The sequence below is a fragment of the Oncorhynchus gorbuscha genome, linkage group LG05 (assembly GCF_021184085.1).
Source record: "Oncorhynchus gorbuscha isolate QuinsamMale2020 ecotype Even-year linkage group LG05, OgorEven_v1.0, whole genome shotgun sequence".
NCBI lineage: Eukaryota > Metazoa > Chordata > Actinopteri > Salmoniformes > Salmonidae > Oncorhynchus > Oncorhynchus gorbuscha.
Genome location: NC_060177.1, coordinates 81,935,252 through 81,955,837, shown reverse-complemented (window position 1 = coordinate 81,955,837; position 20,586 = coordinate 81,935,252). Strand labels below are relative to the sequence as shown.

The window sequence follows — 20,586 nt, the reverse complement described above, 5'->3', positions numbered from 1 at the left end:
GATTCTTCAATTACATTGAGCTGATTTCTGACGTGCTGTTCCTTCTTTTTCCATATATGTATTTCTGTATTGTTTTAGTGATTCACCATAGTGAAGGCGTAGACTCAGGTTTTCCATAGTGTATTTCTGTATTGTTTTAGTGATTCACCATAGTGAAGGCGTAGACTCAGGTTTTCCATAGTGTATTTCTGTATTGTTTTAGTGATTCACCATAGTGAAGGCGTAGACTCAGGTTTTCCATAGTGTATTTCTGTATTGTTTTAGTGATTCACCATAGTGAAGGCGTAGACTCAGGTTTTCCATAGTGTATTTCTGTATTGTTTTAGTGATTCACCATAGTGAAGGCGTAGACTCAGGTTTTCCATAGTGTATTTCTCTATTGTTTTAGTGATTCACCATAGTGAAGGCGTAGACTCAGGTTTTCCGGGTCTCTATGTTTTTGGTTGGACAGGTTTCTCAATTTCTTTCTTAAATCTTCATCAAAACATTTGTCATTGTTGTTCATTTTCTTCAGTTTTCTATTTGAGATTTTTAGATTTGATAGGGAAGCTGAGAGTTGAACTATACTGTTAAGATTTTCTACTGTCAAGTTTACACCTTCACTATTATAGTGGAACGTTTTACCCGGGAAATTGTCTAAAAGGGATTGAATTTATTGTTGCCTAATTGTTTTTTGGTAGGTTTCCAAACTGCATTCCTTCCATCTATAGCATTTCTTAATGTTACTCAGTTCCTTTGGCTTTGTTGCCTCATGATTGAGATTTGCTCTGTTCAAGTAGACTGCTGTGGTCTGATAAGGGTGTCAGTGGGCTGACTGAACGCTCTGAGAGACTCTAGGTTGAGGTCAGTGATAAAGTAGTCTACAGTACTACTGCCAAGAGATGAGCTATAGGTGTACCTACCATAGGAGTCCCCTCGAAGCCTACCATTGACTATGTACATACACAGCGTGCGACATAGCTGCAGGAGTTGTGACCCGTTTTTGTTGGTTATGTTGTCATAGTTGTGCCTCGGGGGGCATATGGGAAGGGAATGCTGTCACCTCCAGGCAGGTGTTTGTCCCTTTGTGTGCTGAGGGTGTCAGGTTCTTGTCCGGTTCTGGCATTTAGGTCACCACAGACTAGTACATGTCCCTGGGCCTGGAAATGATTGATTTCCCCCTCCAGGATGGAGAAGCTGTCTTCATTAAAGTATGGGGATTCTAGTGGGGGGATATAGGGAGCACACAGTGGAGGACATTTTTCTCTGTTAATTATGATCATTTCCTTTTGAATTTCTCTCGCTCTCCTCTTCCACCACCCTCTCCCTCTATCTACCCATCTATCCCTCCAGGCTGTTCCCCAGTCTTAGTATCATCACTGAGCTGACCCACCCCTCCAACATGAGATTTATGCAGTTCAGAGCTAAGGACTGCTATTCTCTGGCTCTCTCCAAACTAGAGAAGGTGAGTTCAGCGTGGGGGCATGTAACTCCTCCATCTTTAGATCTGAGGCTTCAGCCCTCATTACTGACTCTCTGTCTGTGTGGATGTCATGTGGGAGGTGAACTCTGTTACACAGACTCAGACATGAAGATATAAAGCTCTGGACTGGGTTAACAAGCAAGCTGATGACATTTCATGTGCTCTCTCTCCCTTCCCTCTTTCTCTCATTCTCTATCTCCTCCCTCTCCCCTATCTGCTCTATCCTCCCATTCTCTCTCTTCTCCCTTTCTTTCTCTCCTTCCCTCGCTCTCTCTCTGCTCTCTCCTCCCTCTCCCCCTTATAGATAGAGCGTGATAAGGGTTCCAACCTGGCCTTCATGTTCCGTCTGCCGTTCGCTGCAGGCAGAGTGTTCAGTATCAGTATGCTGGATACGCTGCTCTACCAGGTGGGTATAAGGGGCTATATCCCAAACAGCAACCTTTTCCATATGTAGTGCATTACGTTTGACCAGGGCCATAGGGACTGAAGACATTTCTGAATATGTAGGGAATAGGATACCATTGGGGACTTAGCTAGGGAGTTTGTCCGCGGTGTATCACCTTGTCTCAGCCAGCAGTGTAAATGGACTGTATGATCAGCTTAGTCTCTCCCGTAGGCACAGATCTATGATCAGCTTAGTCTCTCCTGTAGGCACAGATCTATGATCAACTTAGTCTCTCCCGTAGGCACAGATCTATGATCAGCTTAGTCTCTCCCGTAGGCACAGATCTATGATCAGCTTAGTCTCTCCCGTAGGCACAGATCTATGCTCAGATTAGTGTCTCCCGTAGGCACAGATATATGATCAGCTTAGTCTCTCCCGTAGGCATATATCTATGATCAGCTTAGTCTCTCCCTTAGGCACAGATCTATGATCAGCTTAGTCTCTCCCTTAGGCACAGATCTATGATCAGCTTACCTTCTCTAAATCTGAACTATTAGGTGGAGAACATCAAAACTGATCTTAGATCAGTGTCTCAAGGCAATACTAATCAGAAAAAAATATAGAGAGAGACCTACCGTATGTTTAAGTGTGATCATGTGATCATTCAGTAGTTTCTTACCCCTACTCTATAATGTTTCCTCTGGGCCTAGAAATTAGTATTTTCAATCTATGGTTCCTCCTGTTTGTTAATGCATTCTCTTATTTTTTACAGTCATTTGTGAAGGACTATATGATTCCCATAGCAAGACTTCTACTAGGCCTGGACACCACACCAGGATCAGGTTACCTGTGTGCAGTAAGTATGGATATCTACAGTATGTTAGGATGTGTGTGTGTGTGTGTGTGTGTGTGTGTGTGTGTGTGTGTGTGTGTGTGTGTGTGTGTGTGTGTGTGTGTGTGTGTGTGTGTGTGTGTGTGTGTGTGTGTGTGTGTGTGTGTGTGTGTGTGTGTGTGTGTGTGTGTGTGTGTGTGTGTGTGTGTGTACTGAATGTGTCTACTTCGCTGCTCTTCCCCAGATGAAGGTGACAGAGGAGGACCTGTGGATCAGGACGTACGGCAGGTTGTTCCAGAAGCTGTGTTCCTCCAGTGCTGAGATTCCTATAGGCATCTACCGTACAGAGTCTCACATGTTCCCCTCTTCTGAGGTAAGACAGAATGGACACAGACCCTGTTCAAATACTTTAAAGATGCATCCTTCCTTCCGTCCTTCCTACCTTCCTTCATTCATTCCTAAATTCCTTCCTTCCTACCTTAATTCCTTTCTTCCTTCCCTTCTTTCTTCCTTTTTGGCCTCAGAAGGATACTTCAGGGTTTTTTCATACTTGACACAGAGACATAAAAATGGTATCTACCAGTTGATCTGACTCTGGGGAAGTAGATAAAGGGCACCGTTGCCAAAATCCACAAGTATCTCTTATTTTTGTTCCTTCCTTGTTGAGGTAAGTGAAAGCAATAGGGATAGTAACCTTGCTTTCACTTGTCAAATCACATAATGATCAGTGATTGTCTCAAGGGTGAGAAAAAAGATAGGATGCATTCTGAAAAAGTATTTGAACAAGCCCGCCTCTGAGTCATCCATAGATTATGGCCAATATATTTGTGCTATAATTGTGCTGCTATTCATTGTAATTATGCTTCATATGCATCAATTAGTTATTTGGTGCTGCAATTCACACACACAAACATTCTTGGTCAAGTAAATTATATTTACTATTGTCAATGCTACTCTGTTCAGTTTTTTTTACTTCATCCATGGTGTGTTTTTGTTTGTTTGGTCTGTCTCATTCCTAGTTAAAGGATGGGTACCCACAGGTAAGATGGCATTATGGTCACATAACTGTCATTATCTGCTGAAATGTGCAGTGCATCAAAAAAGAGCAGCAACTATGTAGCTATTCTGTTTTATTCAGCATTAAACACTTTGGTGAAGCTGTCACCCATAATGCATCACTTCTATCGCTGATGGAAAGTGTTAACAAAACATCCTATTGGATCCTCATACTGTCCACACAGTTGATATGGTATTAACCCTTCACCCTCGCTCTAGTCTCATACTGTCCACACAGTTGATATGGTATTAACCCTTCACCCTCCCTCTAGTCTCATACTGTCCACACAGTTGATATGGTATTAACCCTTCACCCTCCCTCTAGTCTCATACTGTCCACACAGTTGATATGGTATTAACCCTTCACCCTCCCTCTAGTCTCATACTGTCCACACAGTTGATATGGTATTAACCCTTCACCCTCCCTCTAGTCTCATACTGTCCACACAGTTGATATGGTATTAACCCTTCACCCTCCCTGTAGTCTCATACTGTCCACACAGTTGATATGGTATTAACCCTTCACCCTCCCTGTAGTCTCATACTGTCCACACAGTTGATATGGTATTAACCCTTCACCCTCCCTCGAGTCTCATACTGTCCACACAGTTGATATGGTATTAACCCTTCACCCTCCCTGTAGTCTCACACTGTCCACACAGTTGATATGGTATTAACCCTTCACCCTCCCTGTAGTCTCATACTGTCCACACAGTTGATATGGCATTAACCCTTCACCCTCCCTGTAGTCTCATACTGTCCACACAGTTGATATGGTATTAACCCTTCACCCTCCCTGTAGTCTCATACTGTCCACACAGTTGATATGGTATTAACCCTTCACCCTCCCTGTAGTCTCACACTGTCCACACAGTTGATATGGTATTAACCCTTCACCCTCCCTCGAGTCTCATCACAGTTAATATGGTATTAACCCTTCACCCTCCCTGTAGTCTCATCACAGTTGATATGGTATTAACCCTTCACCCTCCCTCTAGTCTCATCACAGTTGATATGGTATTAACCCTTCACCCTCCCTGTAGTCTCATCACAGTTGATATGGTATTAACCCTTCACCCTCCCTCTAGTCTCATCACAGTTGATATGGTATTAACCCTTCACCCTCCCTCTAGTCTCACACTGTCCACACAGTTGATATAGTATTAACCCTTCACCCTCCCTCGAGTCTCATCACAGTTGATATGGTATTAACCCTTCACCCTCCCTCGAGTCTCATCACAGTTGATATGGTATTAACCCTTCACCCTCCCTCGAGTCTCATCACAGTTGATATGGTATTAACCCTTCACCCTCCCTCTAGTCTCATACTGTCCACACAGTTGGTATGGTATTAACCCTTCACCCTCCCTCTAGTCTCATCACAGTTAATATGGTATTAACCCTTCACCCTCCCCGTAGTCTCATCACAGTTGGTATGGTATTAACCCTTCACCCTCCCTCTAGTCTCATCACAGTTGATATGGTATTAACCCTTCACCCTCCCTCTAGTCTCATCACGGTTAATATGGTATTAACCCTTCACCCTCCCTCTAGTCTCATCACAGTTAATATGGTATTAACCCTTCACCCTCCCTCTAGTCTCATACTGTCCACACAGTTGATATGGTATTAACCCTTCACCCTCCCTCTAGTCTCATCACAGTTGATATGGTATTAACCCTTCACCCTCCCTCTAGTCTCATCACGGTTAATATGGTATTAACCCTTCACCCTCCCTCTAGTCTCATCACGGTTAATATGGTATTAACCCTTCACCCTCCCTCTAGTCTCATACTGTCCACACAGTTGATATGGTATTAACCCTTCACCCTCCCTCGAGTCTCATACTGTCCACACAGTTGATATGGTATTAACCCTTCACCCTCCCTCTAGTCTCATACTGTCCACACAGTTGATATGGTATTAACCCTTCACCCTCCCTCGAGTCTCATACTGTCCACACAGTTGATATGGTATTAACCCTTCACCCTCACCCTAGTCTCATACTGTCCACACAGTTGATATGGTATTAACCCTTCACCCTCCCTCTAGTCTCATACTGTCCACACAGTTGATATGGTATTAACCCTTCACCCTCCCTCTAGTCTCATCACAGTTGATATGGTATTAACCCTTCACCCTCCCTCTAGTCTCATACTGTCCACACAGTTGATATAGTATTAACCCTTCACCCTCCCTCTAGTCTCATCACAGTTGATATGGTATTAACCCTTCACCCTCCCTCTAGTCTCATCACAGTTGATATGGTATTAACCCTTCACCCTCCCTGTAGTCTCATCACAGTTGATATGGTATTAACCCTTCACCCTCCCTCTAGTCTCATCACAGTTGATATGGTATTAACGCTTCACCCTCCCCCTAGTCTCAAGTCTCCATCAATGTAGAGGACATCGGCGGTGACGATCAGAGGGACAACAGAAGCGAGTCATGGAAGGAGAAGACCAGAACACACCGGATGTCCACCACCAGCGAATCAGAACACCCGTTACTGAGGAAGAAGAGCCTCCAGTGGGCGCGGCGTCTGAGCCGTAAGAACACCAAACCTCCAAGCCGCACAGAGCGGTTCTCACAGCAGCGCCTCAACCTGTACCGGCGCTCAGAGAGACAGGAGCTGTCTGAGCTGGTTAAGAACCGCATGAAGCACCTGGGACTGCCCACTGTCGGATATGGTGAGCAGAATGTAACATGACACCCTGATAGTACTTAGTAACTGAGGGGCAGTACAGGGTGCTGTGTCATATTTAGTAACTGAGGGGCAGTACAGGGTGCTGTGTCATATTTAGTAACTGAGGGGCAGTACAGGGTGCTGTGTCATATTTAGTAACTGAGGGGCAGTACAGGGTGCTGTGTCATATTTATTAACTGGGGGGCAGTACAGGGTGCTGTGTCATATTTAGTAACTGAGGGGCAGTACAGTGTGCTGTGTCATATTTATTAACTGAGGGGCAGTACAGGGTGCTGTGTCATATTTATTAACTGGGGGGCAGTACAGGGTGCTGTGTCATATTTAGTAACTGAGGGGCAGTACAGGGTGCTGTGTCATATTTATTAACTGAGGGGCAGTACAGGGTGCTGTGTCATATTTATTAACTGGGGGCAGTACAGGGTGCTGTGTCATATTTAGTTACGGAGGGGGCAGTATAGTATATGTGTCATCTTTCATAGTTTGGCTATTGGTGTTGTATGGAATGAGAATGATACGGGATTAGTTGGAGAATTTAGGATGGACATTATTGTTAGAGATGTTTGCAGTATATTTTGCTGTAAATGATTATTGTTTGTCAATGACTAATTACTGTTCTCAGCAGATGGAAATACTATCGGTTTTTTAAAGACAGTTGTTTTCACCGTACAACCTTGCCATCCATTCACCTCACTTCATTGAACATTTCAAGGGGTGTACAGAAGTGTCATAATGCCTCATAACATCAGTAACCATATAAACATCCCACAATGCCTTACATTAACATTGAGGAGTATCCCATGTTCATTCCCCATTATTCAAAGTATTCTACATGACAGTATGACAATGAACCTGCATAACCTGTTATGGATGTGCTTAACCTCTCTATGAATGTGCATAACCCTTCACTTGGATGGAAGGACGACTGAAGCATATGAAGCATTTTGCCTGCATCTCCTCCCTTTCTTTTCCTCTTTCCTCAGCTTCCTTCGCCCTCTTTTTGCAAAAGAAAAAATGATTTCTCTATATAATTCTCCATATAATTCCATATAATGCTTATTACATAATACAGCCAGAAAGCCATAAAAAAACAAATGAAAAATGTAATACGTAATAAAGGATTACCGTTATTTTTAAATTGGATGCTTGAGCCAGAAATAGATATTTACATTATAAATAATCAAATAATTCTACCATTATTAAAAAATAAAGATTTAATAGCCTAATGTTTAACATGGGAACATGATTTTTTCTTTCTTTTAATATTAGTTTTTTTTACTTCCCCATTTGAAAACTGCAATTTGCATTTTTGCTGCTTGCCTGACCTTTTCTTTCTTCTCTCCTTTCTGTTTCCTTTCTGTCTTTCCCGTCTGGCTTGTAGAGGATGTTGCTAATCTTACCGCGAGCGATGTCATGAACCGAGTAAATCTAGGATATTTACAAGGTAATCCCACGTACAGTAGTGGTCACATACAGTATGCAACACATTTAATATAGTCATCACTCTCTTAAACGTGTCAAGTGTTCTGAAAGCATTTGAAAGAGGGGAGTAGTGCTATTCTGCAAACTATGGTCAGGTAAGAATGTTGTTAGGGGGAATGTTTTCATCTAATATCTCAAATAATTATATTTTGTAACAAAGTGGTGAATATAGGCCTACCACCATCCCTTTAAAAGGGGAGGCAGGTTGAGGATTGAACCAGTAGTAGTTTAGTATCTGTTTTTCACATCTATATAAGTAACAGAGTAAGAATACTGTGCTATTGAATGGCAGTACTGCAGTCACTGGCGAAACACAGTTTCTCTGGACCCTCGCAAGGTCGGAGTTCGCCTCTCCCCAAGTAAAGTCGAAGTACAGACTACCGATCACTGTCCACGGTGCTGAAACTACAACATGTCTATGCGGCTGCATGCCTGTCGGATCAATGGAGGTCTTTCTGTGGTTCCAGGGCTTAGGTTAGCTTTAGGTAATAGATAAATGTTTATTGGTAGGCCTGTCTGTTTTCTCATTTTCTCATTTTCTCAAGCTATACACAGTGTCGCAAAACTGCCAGTTAGACTGCTGACTCGCGGCAAAAATGTAATTCAAGTTTGAAATTCAAATAAATGTTCGATGCAACTGTATACTAATCAGCTACCAATTTATTATTTTTTTAAATATACAACTGTCCTGTACAGCCTACCTGAACCTGACTGCATGACATGACCATCCTCACACTCTATTAACAGTCTATTAATGCTAAATAATACAGTCAGTCCATCCTCAAAACACTAACTCAATAGAGATTGCTTCATTATGCAGTGTAGGCTAATATATATAGCTGTGTACAGTACTTGTCTGCTATTTACTATAAAGTTGTAATACAAATGACACATCATCTAGCCTAACAATGAGGGAAGAATTTGTTGGCTGGAGGGTAAATTTAGCCACTGTTAATGTTAGAATTTTTCATATGTCAAAAAAAGCCTAAACAAATGGGCTGCAAAATTCAAGGTAAATTAAATTAATTCCAGACTCCCCTGGTCTCCTGAAGTCCTTTTTTGTGTGAAAATGTTTTCACCACGGCCTGTAGGTCCAGATTGCGGGCCAGACTGTTTTCTATAGTGAGTACTGCCAACCCAGACAGTCTTTCCTGAGACATTGTGCATTATATGTCCATTGCGCTGCACATAATTTTAATTTAGTCTTGAGTGATGCATGCCAATATATGCCAGAGATAGGGGACTGTTGATATTGCAAGCACACAACTTAAATGCTGGTTCACCGGTATGAACACTATCACAAACATATATTTATTTGTACCAACCCTCAAGAACTGTTGTCCTCCGCTAAAGATGATAATCTGTTTGCATCTGCCAATTTATTGTCTGTCCGGTATCCAGAAGACCTGTTCCCAGAGCTTCCTTTACAGTTCATCTCTTTCTGTAATGTTTGGAGTCTGGCAATAAAAGAGAATGAGAGGCTCAATTAAAGATGTTGCAGAACTTCTTATTTGAAGCACCGCTCCCTTCTGCCCAGTTTCCCTGATGTTGCTATGGCAATCAAGCTGTGTTTAACCATCCCTGTAACTGTCTCTTCTGCGGAAAGGTTGTTTTCTAAACTAAAACTCATAAAGAACTACCCAAGAATCATTAGGCTCTCGGTCTGATATGAGCTTTTGAACACCTGAGTAAAGCTCCACTCATTACACTGTCCCCGTCGTAGATTTGACAACGACATTTGTTCACCGATATCCCCTTACTTTTAATCAGTTCAATAATACATTTTTCAAGGCCTGAGGCACTTTGATCAGTCACATTCTTTAAGCCCAGGAAACAAGTACTTAGCTTCCTAGTACATATGGACATTAAAAAGGTTTATGAATGACTTTTTGAAGGGTTAATGTCAAAAGAATTTCTAAATATATATATAAACCTCAATGACAGGCGCATGGCCCTCCAGAGTTCGTGGCCCCCTGTCTTGCGGGGGCTGTGGGGGTGTCTGGTTCGCCAGTGACTACAGTAGCCTGTGAGTGACAGAGTAAGAATGCTGTGTTATTGAACAAGACTACAGTAGCCTGCGAGTTAACAGTGTTGGCCGTTTTAGAGTTACAGGGCATTTCAGAGCAGCCGTTAGGAGAGGAGACCAGAACAGGTTAGATGGAGACTCATGATCAAACATCACTACTGCATGACTTTGTGTGATGATGGCAGTGGTGGGTGGCAGACACACAGTCTTTCTTTCTCTCTGTCCTCTGCATTGTGTGGACTGAAGTGGGAGACATAGGCCTAGTTCACACTTAGGTTGAACAACTGATGTACGGTAGTCAAATATGTTGTAGGCTCCATCAGTTTTACCTGTGTTAACTAAGCCTTGTTGACTGGCGATGGATGAGGAGAGATGGCCAGACGGAGTACCAAGTTACTGCAGGGCAGGACAGTGGTTAGATACATTACAGGGCAGGACAGAGTGGAGCAGAAAGCATTATGCCTGTGTTGTTCAGAAGGCCAACAGTTCATAGCTATCCACACACCAAAGCTACACTGGGAATTGTGTAGAAATATAACTGTGGTTGTTAACAGAGAATCCCATTTAGCATTTGATTAGCCTAAATACCAAATCATTAATATTCAGCACATTTTAGTCCCTCTGAATTACATTACAAGACGATCCTAGATGCTATATTTTGACCCCTTCCAATCCCACACTACCAATGTATTTTGCTTCACTCTTTGATTAGTTGAGTCTTACTTCGTTTGGTTGAACCTCACTTTGATTGGTTGAGCCTCACCTTGTTTGGTTGAGCCTCACTTTGATTGTTTGAGCCTCACCTCGTTTGGTTGAGCCTCACCTCGTTTGGTTGAGCCTCACCTCGTTTGGTTGAGATTCACTTCGATTGGTTGAGCATCATCTCATTTGGTTGAGCCTCACTTCGATTGGTTGAGCCTCACCTCGTTTGGTTGAGAATCACTTCGATTGGTTGAGCCTCACCTCGTTTGGTTGAGCCTCACTTCGATTGGTTGAGCCTGTCCTGCCGGATGCCAGAGCATGTCCTATTTGTGTTTGTGGGTCTGTCAACATTTCTATATGGGGGGCTGAGTGTCATTGGCATGGCAACCATGGTGACGTGTTGACGTGAGTGACCAGGCAGACGTCTAGAATGTGCAGAAGGTGAATCTATACAGTCGGACAGTGTCTGCATGTCTTTCTTAAACCGCGCATGGAGAGATACGCTTGCCTTGTGGCAGCATGGGCCTACCCTGTACCAGCCATGCCCTGTCAGTAACGGTTAGACCTTCTCTCTCTCCTGCCCACTCCGCCTGGCATTATAAGGGGCAAACACAGGTGGGTTTGGAGAAGCAGATGCACTTTACCCCCCAACCCCCAAGCTTGAGCCCCATTCTGTCCCAGGTACACAGCTTCTCACTCTTACACACAAACAGGTAAAACACACACAGCTCTGACCTTAGATCAGTGACTAGGGGCAACTTGATCCTACTTCAAGACAAGCACAGGACGTCAGGGGATGCTATATCAAGGGGTACACAGTTACACACCATTGATTATATTTGAATAGACATTAAGAAAATGAACACAGAACTCGTAGCAAACAAGATATATTACTGTAGACTTGCTTTATATGCATATTAATTTTTATACCAGTCTACACCCTTACTGAAGATCAAGGAGTCAGGGAATCCTATAGTTTCAGTTGCTAAACAGAGCATTATTGGGCTGATGTTGACTAGTAAAACCAGGCCATCTGTGAAGACCTGCCCCTGTTCTGTTGCAGATGAGATGAACGACCACCAGAACACTCTTTCCTACGTTCTCATCAACCCCCCTCCAGACACCATGCTGGAGCTCAATGACATTGTGTAAGTCCCGACAAGAGAGGTTGGATCAGTGGCCTCTTCTTCTCTTTTCAGTATGTACTCTCCTGTACCAAGCTGTGTCGACTGTACACAACCTTGTGTATGGTATACAATATTGTTCCAGAATGGGCACAGCAGTCTATTTTGGACAGTACAGTTCTCTAGTAGTGTGTTCTATAAAAATGACCCAATAGAGTTGGTTTTGCCCTCGTCTCTCTCCAGGTACATTATCCGGTCTGACCCTCTGGCGGGCCCTAATGTGCCAGAGGATCCAGCCCAAGGGCAGAGCAGCGGTGGTGGCCGGATGAGGCAAGACTTTGGCACTGAGACCAGGGACGAGACCCACCTCTGAAACTCCCTCACCTCCCCCCGATTGCCAACCCCCGGCACAATATATATATATATATATATATATATATATATATATATATATATACACACACACACACACACACACACACACACACACACACACACACACACACACACACACACACACACACACACACACACACACACACACACACACACACACACACACACACACACACACACACACACACACAGAGCTGCTATGGAAGGATGCATAAAGACTGCCTCATCATTAACTACTTCACCTCTTGGAGAGCATCAGACAGACGCGGCCCTCTTGGAGAGCATCAGACAGGCCCTCTTGGAGAGCATCAGACAGGCCCTCTTGGGGAGCATCAGACAGGCCCTCTTGGGGAGCATCAGACAGGCCCTCTTGGGGAGCATAAGACAGGCCCTCTTTGCAACAGATTAAACAGAAAGAGTGCACCAGTCACTGGAGGGAGAGAGAGACGGACTGGAAGCACTCCCCCTTCCGGACAAGTAAGCAACCAGAAGAGACGATGATGTCAGAGGTCCTGTGACGCTCTTAATATTTAGAGGTTAGTTTGAATTAGCTCGTTCACACGCTTGGTGGATGGAGCTCGCACTTTAAGACCAATGGAAAGGTGGCACAAGAGCAAACTCTGCCTGTATGGTATGCTGGTGAGCTCGACCAAGCACACCTGGTGTGTGTGGGGGGACTGTGTAGTTATCAGTTACGATAGCAAGTCATGTACGGAGTTTGGTACAGCAATGGTTATTCCTTATCTCAATGTTATGTCAGTATTCTTACAAATCAATCATGATAGTACATAAGCACTTTTTAAATTACATTGATTTTCGTTTTTTAATTTCCTATTTTCAATGTAGAAAACATTGTATCTTTTATAGGGACCCTTTTACTGCTCATGCTGGATGTTTCCCCATTTTGTTTTATAACATGACATTTCTTATTAAAAGTCTAGAATAGTAAAGGAATTGAAGAACCTATATAAATGATTCCATGCCACTACAATATGTCACTCTATTTGTGCCATATGGTATCTGGATATTTATTTGATATCTGTCATTGTTCTAGATAAGCTAATGTACAACCATTCCTTAGTTCTGACAGGATTTTATGAATGATTGTACATTACAGTACAATGATCCTGATTTTCAAAGTAGTTTACCGTGGAAAACCTATGTTGTTTTGCACAATAAGAGACAGGCACAGTAAAGGTGAATGTTCACTACAAAATGAAAGTTTGTTTTATGTTTTCAGATGTTAAAAGTCATCTAATGTAAAGATGAGTTGGAGTTAACTATCACTTGAAGTCTGTTAATATGGCCAGTACATGGGCTTGGATTGGAGTACAGTGTTGCAAGTTGGATTCCAATATGTCCTTTCACTTATACAGGAATCACTTGTACAGTAAATGTAGTATTGTGTGTGTGCTTTAGATATTGAATCATTATTTAAGGGTTAGGAGATGTATTTATGTTTTATTTTTTATTTTTTTCGATACTGTTGAACTAATATGTGTGGTTTTATCATTGTAAATAGTCTAACACTTTTAATCTTCATTGTTCCGTTGCAAAACAAATCTGGGTCATTTTTACAGAAATGATAACAAGAAGGTCTTGAAATACTTTTGCACTAAGCTCTGTGGTCGTTAAGAGCATTATAGCATGACCCTTTAACCCGAAACTTAAACTATACAATAAAACAGACTACAGTATTCACGGCACAGTATGAGTCAGTCTCCATACATTCAGAGAGAGAGGTGGTATAAACACAATATCAACTTAGTTAAGTTTGCAAAGTTTAAGGTTCATTGTCAATGTAAATGATACAATATACTTCGTCCATTTAGATGGAATTTTTGGGGGTGAAGCCAGCATACAAATACACACAAAAAGAGTACACCATAATACATGCATTTCCTGACTGCATGAATACGATTAGGTTGTTGAGAAAGTTTGTTATGATGGAGGAAAGGCAACTGATACTTTGATATCAGGACTGAAGTTGTTTAATATATATTTCTTGCTGTGTTTGAGATGTATAGTATTCCCACATTGTCCATTGATTTACTGTAAGTGATGATAGAATATGTTTGATTCTAGCCAGGCCCCCACAGAAAGGCAGTTTACAGATCTGGAGGACTAAAGAAGAGTACAGTTGATCACCATGGAAACAATGAGCGTGTACAATCCCATCAGTCACCATATAATTAGAATCCATAGAAAATCTGTTTGTGGTTTTTGAAGTTTATACTGTAGTTTAGAAAGGGGCATGCGAACACAAAAAGCATGTTTCTAAATAAAGCTTGCCAAACCAGATATGTTTTCTTACGGCTAGATTGCCGACCTGTGTGAAGTATCACATCCTATAAAATGAATCTGATGATAATATTCCCCACTTCTTTTTTGTAAGCATATCATTTGATATCTTTATATGGAACCATGCATGTTCTCCAAAAACCTCTGTTCACTTTATCCTGTTCTTCATTCGTTGTGAAAAGGTACATTTTCTACTATTTCTTATGATGAAGTCTGTGTACTTCTCTACCATGATGTAAAATATGAAACAATAAATGCTACATGCAGCAGGGAACATTGACATGGATAAACACTCCTGTTTGTTTGAATCACAGAGAAAAATGATCACTCAGAAACAGCATTGAGATAGCATTGCTGTTAATCATTATTAACAGGGTGGTGGCATTGGTTGGGGTAACACTTGTTCAGTATTGATTCACTCTAATGTTGACAATGTACACAGTTATGAAACATAAACCAATAGAAGTAAAAAAAATAAGATCATACCAGTATCATATAAAAAAGACTACATAGTGCTTTAAAATTCTTAAAGCCACAGCCGGTCCTGTCCCTTCCTCTGTTTACTGGTGTCGTTTACCGCCTGTCTCTGGTCCATTGGCCCTGGTTCTGAACCACCCGGTTCTGAACCACCCGGTTCTGAACCACCCGGTTCTGAACCACCCGGTTCTGAACCACCCGGTTCTGAACCACCTCCTGCAGCAAGTCAGTAAAGGTGTATTCATTCTCCAGCAGCAGGTGGTCATCACTGGGAGAACCACCACTAGGTGGATCACCACTACACTCTCTTCTCTCCCTGCTGCGACTCTTTGGCACCCCCTTTGGGTTGGATTGGCCTCTACTCTGTCTGGGAACTCTGTCTGAAGAAAACTGTGGGGTTTCTTGAGGTTTGTTCTCCAATTCTTCAGGCTTTTCTGGAGCAGGGTCTGGGTAAGGACCTCACTGGACGTGAGTAGCATTGACCAAGCTTGACAAGGACACACTTGACTCAATTGAGGGTTCAGCATTGTCCAGTTGGACTACATCATGATCTGGAGAAATTGTTTCAGAGTCTACTCTTGAACTCCTCACCAGTCTCACCTCTGTCCTCTTCTGGGGGTGAAGATTCCAGAACAATGGGTGATGGTGAAGATTCTCGGGGTCAGTGAAGAGTGTGGCATTGTGGACCTACCCCCGATGTGTGGCATTGCCCCTATGTGTGGCATTGTGGAACTGCCCCTGAACCTAGATGGGGGAGACCCTCACTATGGCTCTCTTTGACCTTTGTTGTGGTCAGGGTTAGGTTTGGCAGAGTCAGGGGCAATAGTCAGATAAGGTATGATCTCTGTATCCTCAGAAGCCTGGGTTGTATTTCTGCTGCCATTTTGTAGATTATAAGTCCTTCCATCATCACTTTCATGTTCCTGACTCGCTTTATCAGTAAATATCATCTTTTCCTGTCAGATTTCTAATTCCCACCTGGACTCATTACATCCTGGCTCTTTGCTGCTCTACCTCTGACGTCTTCATATATTCATACAGGTTTTCTCCATCAGTCTCCACCCTGTGTAGTTCCTAATCAGTCTCCACTCTGTGTAGTTCCTAATCAGTCTCCACCCTATTGTAGTTCCTAATCAGTCTCCACCCTGTGTAGTTCCTAATCAGTCTCCACCCTGTGTAGTTCCTAATCAGTCTACACCATGTGTAGTTCTCTATCAGTCTACACCATGTGTAGTTCTCTATCAGTCTCCACCCTGTGTAGTTCCTAATCAGTCTCCGCCCTATGTAGTTCTCTATTAGTCTACACCATGTGTAGTTTTCTATCAGTCTACACCATGTGTAGTTCTCTATCAGTCTACACCATGTGTAGTTCTCCATCAGTCTCCACCCTGTGTAGTTCTCTATCAGTCTACACCATGTGTAGTTCTCCATCAGTCTCCACCCTGTGTAGTTCTCTATCAGTCTACACCCTGTGTAGTTCCTAATCAGTCTCCACCCTGTGTAGTTCCTAATCAGTCTACACCATGTGTAGTTCCTAATCAGTCTACACCATGTGTAGTTCTCTATCAGTCTACACCATGTGTAGTTCTCTATCAGTCTACACCATGTGTAGTTCTCTATCAGTCTACACCCTGTGTAGTTCTCTATCAGTCTACACCCTGTGTAGTTCTCTATCAGTCTACACCCTGTGTAGTTCTCTATCAGTCTACACCCTGTGTAGTCCTCTATCAGTCTACACCCTGTGTAGTTCTCTATCAGTCTACACCCTGTGTAGTTCTCTATCAGTCTCCACCCTGTGTAGTTCTCTATCAGTCTACACCCTGTGTAGTTCTCTATCAGTCTACACCCTGTGTAGTTCTCTATCAGTCTACACCATGTGTAGTTCTCCATCAGTCTACACCATGTGTAGTTCTCTATCAGTCTACACCATGTGTAGTTCTCTATCAGTCTACACCATGTGTAGTTCTCTATCAGTCTCCACCCTGTGTAGTTCTCTATCAGTCTACACCCTGTGTAGTTCTCTATCAGTCTCCACCCTGTGTAGTTCTCTATCAGTCTACACCATGTGCAGTTCTCCATCAGCCTCCACCCTGTGTATTTCTCCATCATGTGTGGTTCTCTATCGGTCTCCACCCTGTGCAGATGTATATGTAAAAATAAATAACATATTTATATATGTATTCAGACCCTTTGCTATGAGACTCAAAATTGAGCTGTTTCCATTGATCATCCTTGAGATGTATCTACAACTCAATTGATTGGACATGACTTGGAAAGGCATACACCTGTCTATATAAGGTCCCACAGTTGACAGTGCATGTCAGAGCAAAAACTAAGCGGTGAGGTCAAAGGAATTGTCCATAGGGCTCAGAGACAGGATTGTGTCGTGGAAAAGATCTGGGGAAGGGCACCAAAACATTTCTTCAGCATCAAGAACACAGTGACCTCCATCATTCTTAAATGGAAGAAGTTTGTAACAACCAAGACTCTTCCTACAGCTGGCCGCCTAGCCAAACTAAGCAATCGGGGGAGAAGGGCCTTGGTCAGGCAGGTGACCAAGAACCCAGCTCTGACAGAGCTCCAGAGTTCCTCTGTGGAGATGGGAGAACCATCTCTGCAGCACTCCAGTAATCAGGCCTTTATGGTAGAGTGGCCAGACAGAAGCCACTCCTCAGAGGAAGGGACTGGGAGACTAGTCAGGGTCGAGGCATAGATGAACGAAGCAAAATACAGAGAGATCCTTGATGAAAACCTGCTCCTGAGCATTCAGGACCTCAGACTGGGGTGAAGGTTCACCTTCCCACAGGACAAGAACCCTAAGCACACAGCCAAGACAACGCAGGAGTGGCTTTGGGACAAGTCTCTGAATGTCCTTGAGTGGCCCAGCCAGAGCCCGGACTTGAATCTGATCGAACATCTCTGGAGAGACCTGAAAAGAACTGTGCAGCGGCGCTCCCCATCCAAGAATGGGAGGATTGTGTGTAGATTGATGATCAAAAATAATTAATTTGATCAATTTTACAATAAGGCTGTAACCTAGTAAAATGAGGAAAAAGTCAAATGTGAATACAGGTTTTTATAAAAAAACTGATGTCACATTTACATAAGTATTCAGACCCGTTACTCAGTACTTTGTTGAAGCACCTTTGGCAGCGATTACAGTCTCGAGTCTTCTTGAGTATGGCGCTTCAAGCTTGGCACACCTGTTTTTAAGGAGTTTGTAGTTTCTCCAAGGCCCTTCTCCACCGATTGCTCAGTTTGGCCATGGTGTCAGCTCTAGGAAGAGTCTTCGTAGTTCCAATGACCTCATTGCTTGGTTTTTGCTCGAACATGCACTGTCAACTGTGAGAACTTATATAGACAGATGTGCCTTTCCAAATCATGTCCAAACAATTGTATTTACCACAGGTGGAAACCAATCAAGTTGGAGAAACATCTCAAGGATGATCAATGCAAACAGGATGCACCCGAGCTAAATTTCGGGTCTCATCGCAAAGGGTCTGAATACTTATGTAAATAGAAATAGGTAGAATACTCACTATTCATGATGATCTACCTCAGAACGTAGCCTTGCATGACAGACTCCAATGCCCTACTAGAACATGTAGTATTTACACAGAACTGAGGAGTAATTCAACCACAGATGTGAACAGAAAGCTGAGTGTTTGACAGTATGTGCTGTTCTGTGAATACATGACACTCAGAGAGCCACTTCAAGAGAATGAACTGCCCGTTGCCATGGTAGGTGTATGCATGACTGCAACAGTTTACCATGGTTATGAGTGCTGCATGCCATTGAGGCATGGCTGGGAGATCACCATTGTTCCAGTTGAGTGGTAGAGGGAGAGACAGTTCACACTAGGGAGGCCTGGAGGATAGCAGCACATCCACCAACTCCCTTATAGTGACGTGATCTGGGTTGAAATGAATTATATTCAGTCTTTTTGGCCCAGCCCCGGTGGAACAAGTTTGTAACACCTAAATGATTTAAGTGAAGCATGCCTTCAATAATCCCTAGGTAACTGGTGTAGGGTGAAAACAAGGCATGCAAAACTATTAGGTGAATATGCAAGTGTCTCTGACTAGAACACATGTACAGTACCAGTCAAAAGTTTGGACACATCTACTCATTCAAGGGTTTTTCTTTAGAATATTAGTGAAGACATCAAAAATATGAAATAACAAATATGGAAACATGTAGTAACCAAATGTTAAACAAATCAAAATATATTTTATATTCTTCAAAGTAGCCACACTTTGCACACTCCTGGCATTCTCTCAACCAGCTTCATGAGGAATTATTTTCCAACAGTCTTGAAGAATTCCCCACATATGGTGAGCATTTGCTGGCTGCTTTACCTTCACTCTGCGGGCCAACTCATCCCAAACCATCTCAATTGGGTTGAGGTCAGGTGATTGTGGAGGCCAGGTCATCTAATGCAGCGCTCAATCACTCTCCTTCTTGGTCAAATATCCCTCACACAACCTGGTGATGTGCTTTGGGTCATTGTCCTGTTGAAAAACAAATGATAGTCCCACTAAGTGTAAACCAGATGGGATGGCGTATCGCTGCAGAATGCTGGTTAAGTGTGTCTTGAATTCTAAATAAATCAATGAGTGTTACCAGCAAAGCACCCCCACGCTTCACTGTGGGAACCACAAATGCAGAGATCATCCACTCACCTACGCTGCGTCTCAAAAAGACATGGCGGTTGGAACAAAAATCTAAAATTTGGACTCAGACCAAAGGACAGATTTCCACCGGTCTAATGTCCATTGCTTGTGTTTTTGGAAAAATCAAGTGTCTTCTTAGTGGTTTCTTTGCAGCAAATCGAGCATGAAGGTCTGATTCACCCAGTCTCCACTGAACAGTTGTCTTTTTTAAATATTTGTTTTTTACTAGGCAAGTCAAATTCTTGTTACTTGAACTCTGTAAAGCATTTATTTGGGCTGCAATCTAAGGTGCAGTTAACTCTAATGAACTCATCCTCTGCAGCAGAGGTAAAGCCGGGTCTTCCTTTCCTGTGGCAGTCCTCATGAGAGCCTGTAAGTAAGCATTTCACTGTTGTGTTCGGCGCACGTGACAAATAAACTTTGATTTGAGACGGTCATCATAGCGCTTTTTTAATAAATTTTTTTTAAATTGAAACTTTCAAAGTCCTTGAAATTTTACGCATTGACTGACCTTCATGCCTTGGTCTTTTTCCAAATAGGGGTGTTATACAGAAGATGGCCCTACCTTGTCACAACTCAACTGATTGTCTCAAACGCATTAAGTAAAGAAATTCCACAAATTAACAAGGCAGACCGGTTAACTGAAATGCATTCCAGGTGACTACCTCATGAAGCTGGTTGAGAGAATGCAACGTGTGTGCAAAGCTGTCATCACGACAAAAGGGTGGCCACTTTGGATATTCTCAAATATATTTTGATTTGTTTAACACTTTTTGCTTCCATGCGTTATTTCATATTTTTGATGTAGAAACAAATGTACAAAATAGTAAAAATAAAGAAAAACCCTGGAATGAGTAGGGGTGTTCAAACTTGACTGGTGCGGAACTAACAAACTGTTGGTGATGTAGGCTGAAAAGTGTAGGCTGAAAAGTGTACAGAAAGTAAAATGTGAAAAGACAAATGAG

At 42.7% G+C, this 20,586-nt stretch overlaps 1 protein-coding gene across 10 annotated transcripts in view; it reads left to right on the top strand.

The window, feature by feature from the left end:
* The window catches only part of LOC124036573 (potassium channel subfamily T member 1-like), a 164,306-nt gene extending 152,130 nt beyond the window's left edge, over positions 1–12,176 (top strand). For 4 of the 10 annotated variants that reach the window (XM_046351302.1, XM_046351300.1, XM_046351306.1 and 1 more), the window contains 9 exons: positions 1,333–1,444; positions 1,767–1,868; positions 2,620–2,703; positions 2,924–3,052; positions 3,699–3,719; positions 6,119–6,425; positions 7,821–7,883; positions 11,713–11,797; positions 12,017–12,176. In XM_046351302.1, the coding sequence (XP_046207258.1) occupies positions 1,333–1,444; positions 1,767–1,868; positions 2,620–2,703; positions 2,924–3,052; positions 3,699–3,719; positions 6,119–6,425; positions 7,821–7,883; positions 11,713–11,797; positions 12,017–12,146 (1,033 nt within the window). In that variant the 3' untranslated portion in view covers positions 12,147–12,176. The remainder of the gene's footprint in view (positions 1–1,332; positions 1,445–1,766; positions 1,869–2,619; positions 2,704–2,923; positions 3,053–3,698; positions 3,720–6,118; positions 6,426–7,820; positions 7,884–11,712; positions 11,798–12,016) is intronic. The other 6 variants (XM_046351308.1, XM_046351301.1, XM_046351303.1 and 3 more) reach the window with 3 other exon arrangements.
* The last annotated feature ends 8,410 nt before the right edge of the window (positions 12,177–20,586 follow it).